We start from the raw sequence: 6,302 nt of genomic DNA, 5'->3' as shown, positions 1-6,302 counted from the left end.
CGAAATATGCCTCAAAACCCGTAAATCTAGACTAAAACGTTTCGGCTTCCTTATTTTCAATTTCAAATTCGTGAATTTCGAAGCAAGTTTCGACAAAATAGAGATTGGATTCGAACTCAGGTGTCGAGATGAAACAACCCATGAAATTTGAGACCGAACGACCACCATCTACATCGACGATGGTCTATAGTGACATCCGCTCACCTTCAGTTTCTTTTTTTTTATTTTCTCAATTGTTTTATATTAAACAATTAAAAAGATAATAACATGTCATCAAAACGTTAAAGATATAACAAATGAATAAGCAAAATAATTCAATTTGTAAAGTTCAATAAGTTAATTAGAAAAATTGAAAATTAAGTTAGGAAAATAGAAATAGAGAGCCTAGTTCAATAAGGAATATGTAATTTACCCTCTTTTATTATATGGAGACAGACATATACCGACACAGTAAAATTAAAGAAGAATCATAACTACCCTAAACCTAAATTAAGGGTCTGTTTGGAACGGGGAAAACATTTTACGGAAAATGTTTCCCCCGTTTTCCTGTGTTTGGTTCCTGGAAAACACTCAGGTCAATGTATTTGGTTTTACGGTCAATGGAAAAGTGAGAGGAAAACATGGTATTTCGACTTACCGTTTGGAAAAGGGTAGGTCGTTTTCCATTTTTTCTCTCGTCCCTTCTCCACACAGAAAACAACTTTGTTCTCCTGTCCCTTGCTCACACTGGAAAATCGATCGACTATTTGGAATATTTGTCACCGGCGAGGCAGACGGTCGTCTTCTCAGGTATCTCTCTTTTCATCTTCTCCCTTTTTATCTTGCTTGACCTCTTTTCATCACCGGCGTTAGAGCTGCCATTAGTAGACCTTCTGGCTCGAATTCTGGTCTCGGACTCGATGGTTACCACAATTCCTTTCTTTTCTCCTTTGTGGGTATTTCCTGTTTGTTGCTTTACAAGTATTTAGGTAGCTCTGAGGGTTATGGGAATGTGAATTTGATTTCGGTTATTCTGGCATTCATTAGTTTAACTAAATCATTTTAGCTCTTGCGAAGATATCATTTGAGAAATCTGCTTCTAAGAGGTCGAAGAAGCAATTTAGTGTGATTTTTGGTGTTTTAGGGTTTGTTATAGGGATTATGATGTGTTCTGGAATAGGACCCTCGGTTTTCGATTTCCATTTCAATTCGATCGAAGGGTCTTGGAGGATTCTTATTGCCATCTTCATGGGATTGCTTGTTGGGTTTCTGTATATGCGGAAAAATGCAAGGTTCTTTTGGCTTGGGACTGATCAGATTAGATATAATTTGTCCATAATTTCTTGTGGATGGTTTGCTAGAATGATTCTATAAACCAATTACATGTTAACAGTTTTCACTGCTTTACTTTGGATCAATCCATTTGCTGAAATCCTTGTTAACAAGAATAGTTTCCATGGTGGATCAGCTGCGGAGGAACTTGTTAGAAATGTTGGGTTTTCGAATTCAAAATTCACTAGGTTTAGGCTTCTCTGCTTATTGCTCTCCGGAATTGCACAAATCATCGCAGTACATTCGAACCTGTAGATGTTTTTGAACGAAGCAGTTTTGACTTGGTATCAAAAATTGCATGCTAGCAAGGTTCCAGATTTGGATTTCAGCCGAGCCAAGGTTTTCATGCACAATCACTACATATGCCTTGCAGTTCTGCAATTCTTTGCACCATCACTGTTGGTACTTCTCTTCCTTGACTTATCTCAAATTGACATTGATTCATTTGATAGATACAACCTCCTTTGTGGTTTATTGCCTTGCTCTGCTTTTGTTAAAGAAGTGGTCGTGTTCATGGCTTGGTGGATTGTATTCGTCTGGTCGGTTATCACTTCAGCAAATCTGGTGTTCTACCGACGTGGTGTTTTGTATGTTTTCTAATAAAACTCAGTTTTCTGTACTTGCCTTTTGTTGTTGGCATTGAATTTTTGCCTAATTTTGGATACATATTATTTTGCTTGAAACATATGATTGCATATGTTTTCTGAGATGTTGTAATGGAATACACATGCAGCAAGAAAACTCAAATGTTGTTTTGTTTCAGTTTAGTTAACTAATAGGTTCTATAATCATACCTGTCTAAAGATGTAGTTCAAGATTTTCAAAATGTACTTGTGTTCCGATCTCTGGATCAATCAGTAACCGTTTTACAAAATATAATTATATATAAAAAATGAACGTTTAAAAAATAATAAATAATAAAACTTTTAAAAATAATAAATAATAAAACATATTCAATATGTACAGTTTTTTTTTATTAAAAACAGATTTTGAAAATAATTTTCAAAAAATTTACCCAAACAGTGTAAAACATTTTACAATGTACCATCCAAACACTGAAAAATATTTTCTGGAAAATGATTTACATTTCTGTAAAACATTTTCAGTGAATCAAACAGACCCTAAGTTAAAAATAATAATCTTATATAATCAGATCATAACTCATCGGATTATAATATTTGACGATCCCTATACCTAAATAAAATGAATTGTCCGTCCAACTCAGTTGGTAAGAACGCAAGACTCTTAACCTTGTGGTCGTGAGATTGAATACCACGGTGAACAATTCATAATTCTGACTGCGGGAGGTCTCTCACGAAAGTTACTCTCAACATGACGTTGGGGGTAGCCTACTATCCTACCCTCTTACCCCATTACATATGAGAATATGGTCAACTAATAATATATATGTATTTTCGTAAAATCAAAACAGTAACAAAAACCATGCATTAGCCACAACTTACTATGATTTTCAAATGGTGTGGTTCGTTGTGGTTTCCACGAGTTCTAGATTATAAAACATGAACCATGCAAACTAGTTCATCGCCAAAACTTAATAAAACACTCCTCGACGGATGCATTCCAGATTATTACACCGTAGCCATCAGAAGCGAGCTTTGCGTTTTCGAGCCGTGTACTTGGTGTCTCGGGGCACAGCATTCCCCTTCCTTCTCATCTGTTCCTTCTTCCTCAACACCCATTCTCTGCCCTTGCCTCTCTTGTTTATTTTCTGCTTCTTCCTGGGTCTATGCCTGTCCGAAATGCTAACCTGCAAATTCCCGAAGAATACAACGATAATATTAGTAGTTGCAGTCGTGGAAATGGCAGTGTCGCGGCAGCTGAAGCAACAATGAGCAAAGTACTAAACCTTCCAAACCGTTTATCTATTTGTTTATTTATTTCCTTTTTCGGAAAAATGTGAAAGCCCTTGACCAGAAAAGAGCAATAATATGATACGATATATATAGGCTCACCGTCTGGTTTTCTTCATCTCCACTACTCTCGTCATCGGAGCAACTCTCTCCATCTTCACCTTTTCCGCTGGGAATGGCGGTGCTGAGGGATGGCGGGCCACAAGTGAGGACAAGGTATTCTTTTCTCCTTTTGGTACTGGCGGAAGACAATTAGTTCATGTTAGGGTGTTTAAAAGATATCATGAGATGTCAATTGAATTCATTTTTATTCTCTTGAACTCTTCTATGTTCCTGAATGCATATTTTCACCAAAATTATATTTCATGCATTAGGAGGGATAGCACCTTCCCTACATTTACGAACACAGAATATAATAGATGGACGTCTGTAATATAAACAAAAACGAAAATGCAAATGCAAAGTACGAGAGCTAATTAATAAGGTAAAAAGAATCGAACACGAAGAGATGGTCCAGCAAAACACACAAACAGTCGATGATATAACTGTCATTAACTTGGGCATCCATCTCACCAAACACGTATAATACACAAACAGAGGAAGCAATTTTAAAGACAGTCATAAATTGTTCATACAGAATAACGGCATACCTGTGCGGGTAATCAACAACCACACCACCAGCAAATCCAGCTCGCATTGCATAACTCAAAATTAGCTCACGTTGGGCTAGGTTTTCGGGATATACTTGGAGCACTGCCCTTGCTCCCCTAGCTAAGCATCTATATAATGATCCAAAAAATGCCCTAAAAAGGTCACGAGAATCATCACACGTTACATCTACAGAATCACATCTTCCATTTGCATGTATGTACAAATGTCAGTTTAATTTATCAAAAAGATAGGCATGTAAGAAGTAAGAACCCGACATACTTTAACCTCAATCTTGGCTCATGAGAGGACTTGTCAGCATTGCACAACCACTGCATGCCAAAGCAACAAAGGGGGGGAAATCATGAGCAAGAACAGTCTTTTAACTACATAAATCTCAAATAAGCACCAAAAGTATACCTGAACAGCAGAAATACTTATAGCACCATCAATAACTCCAGGTCGAAGTCCTAAGCCCTGAAACGTAAATATAGCGTAATGAAGTCGTCATTTAAGAAACATTATGTCAGGAAACAACAACGATACCATCGGTTTTAATTTGAAGAGATTTAAGAAATTGGTAAATACCTGGCCCATATCACCAAGTAACAAATCACCCTCAACCTCATTTTGCAAAGCAACATCTATGAATCAAAACCAACAAAAATGGGGGGAACCCTTAAAAAATCATACATTATAAATGTGTCATAAAATTAGGAGTGTAAATGAATTGGGCTTGAACGAACAAGGTTGTGTTCGTTTGTTTATTTTTTATTGTGTTTATGTTCGGTTCGTTTAATGTTTGCGAGAACATGTCCGTTTATCTGTTCGTCAACATGTTCGTTCAGCGTTCGTCAATATGTTTGTTTGATGAACATGTTGGTGAAATTACACCAGTAAACAAGCTTTCAAAGAGTTTGTTTGTGGACATAAACGATCAAAAACAAACCAAACACACCTATGTATTACTAAATGAACATAAAAATTTTGTTCATACTCATTTATTTAGGAAAGAATAAAAAATATACATAAATGAACATTCTATGAACAATTCATAGAATACTCTATTCATTTACACCTTGGTACGTAAAATTAAGTTAAAAAAACTTACTAAGCATTGAAGGAGAAATGTCTAAACCAATCCATTGGTGACCATTCTCAGTTATTGTCTCCCCACTAAGCCCAGATCCACACCCTAAAAATAACATCAAATGTTCCTAATCAGATAATCATAACATTAGGTACTTTCCCTTTTATTTGAGCAGAGAATGAAATATACATACCGATATCAAGGAGCAACCTCGGGACTCCATCATCAGGCAAGGCGAGAAGCTCCAGTGCTCTCTCAGAAAGCTTTGCCTATTTTTTTCACAAAATGCCAAATTTTAATGCTTTGTACAATCCAACAGAAAGTAAAAGAGGATTAAATTTTCAACTGAACCTGTATTTCAGCGATACGAGAAGAGGAAGTATATTTTCGAGCTTCCGAATCGTCGTAGAAAATCTCCGGCGGGGCTTGCAACTCAGGCCGACTCGACATCTTATTTCACTCAATTTCTTCTTTCTTTTTAGATCTTTTTGAACGCGGAAATTTCTGTTGAGTGTTGAGAACGAGAGAAAGTAAAGTACAAAATAGAGGGAGAAACGGATAAAAAAGTATAGACTAGAGGCATCGACTCCGGCGGCGGCAGCGACGCTAGAGAGAGTGAAATACGAAGAAGAATGAATACAACCTTTTGCGACGGCTTAAAACCTTAAAACCTAGAATTAGTTAACTTTGTTACTTTAAGGTTAATTTAACATATATCCTCAAACTATAATCTAAATTCTAAATTGATCCAAATTTTAAGATATTCTAATTAAATTCTCAAAATATCAATATTGTGTCGAACATGTCTCTTTATAAGTCTAATTATCAGTTACGGACTACAGAAAGCATTAAATACTATTTTTGTTTCATTTTAGTAATTAAATTTTAATTTTTTTACAATTATATATAATATTTAGTTTATGTTTCAATGTAGTACATCGTCGCTAAAAACTTAACAACACTGATGAAGTGAAATTTACATTACAAGAAACAAAAAATATCAAAAAAGAAAAAAATCACGTAATTACTGCCACTAAGTTTTTAAAGACGAATATCAAATTAAAACTTAAAGTAAATATTAGATTGGTTTAATAAAAATAAAGTTTAAATATTAAAATAGAACAAAAGTAATAATTTAGGTACTAAATGGGTAATTTACCCTAATGAAAATCTAAATTCAGACCCGGACAGTACGGGCTACCCGGGCCATAAACAGTTTAGGGTAGGATCAATTCATATTTGGATGGAATGGTTTAGGTTAGGGTTTTCTTATTCGGGTGGCGGCGTAATTATTTCAAATTATGCTTGTGTTCTCTAACTTACATTAAGTTTCTCTATAAACCCACTTTCATTAGAAGACGTTTCACGAAACTCATCGGACT

At 35.5% G+C, this 6,302-nt stretch overlaps 1 protein-coding gene and 1 pseudogene across 1 annotated transcript; one reads left to right on the top strand and one right to left on the bottom strand.

Annotated features, from left to right (window-relative positions):
- Positions 1-529: 529 nt before the first annotated feature.
- On the top strand, positions 530-1,911 carry LOC120170376 (annotated as a pseudogene).
- Positions 1,912-2,699: 788 nt separating this feature from the next.
- Positions 2,700-5,545, bottom strand: LOC120170316 (18S rRNA (guanine-N(7))-methyltransferase RID2-like). Its single transcript, XM_039178281.1, has 9 exons — positions 5,272-5,545; positions 5,114-5,189; positions 4,942-5,025; positions 4,419-4,474; positions 4,251-4,307; positions 4,113-4,162; positions 3,833-3,985; positions 3,285-3,420; positions 2,700-3,079 (listed from the first exon to the last, which is right to left on the bottom strand). Exons 1-9 carry the CDS (start codon positions 5,368-5,370, stop codon positions 2,915-2,917), a joined length of 876 nt encoding a protein of 291 aa, XP_039034212.1. The 5' UTR covers positions 5,371-5,545; the 3' UTR covers positions 2,700-2,914.
- Between the last annotated feature and the right edge of the window lie 757 nt (positions 5,546-6,302).

This window comes from Hibiscus syriacus, unplaced genomic scaffold (genome assembly GCF_006381635.1).
Source record: "Hibiscus syriacus cultivar Baekdansim isolate YM2019G1 unplaced genomic scaffold, ASM638163v2 tig00111779_pilon, whole genome shotgun sequence".
In the NCBI taxonomy this organism is placed as follows: Eukaryota; Viridiplantae; Streptophyta; class Magnoliopsida; order Malvales; family Malvaceae; genus Hibiscus; species Hibiscus syriacus.
The sequence above is the reverse complement of the archived record's forward strand: the minus strand, read 5'-3'. Positions and strand labels throughout refer to the sequence as shown.

Bases quoted from the DNA above. Each gene is read 5' to 3' on its own strand.
- LOC120170316 (XM_039178281.1), bottom strand. From the start codon at position 5,370: ATGTCGAGTCGGCCTGAGTTGCAAGCCCCGCCGGAGATTTTCTACGAC. The intron at 5,190-5,271 runs GTTCAGTTGAAA...TGAAAAAAATAG, and splicing joins CTCGTATCGCTGAAATACAG to GCAAAGCTTTCTGAGAGAGC. The intron at 4,163-4,250 runs GTATACTTTTGG...TTTGGCATGCAG, and splicing joins TAAGTATTTCTGCTGTTCAG to TGGTTGTGCAATGCTGACAA.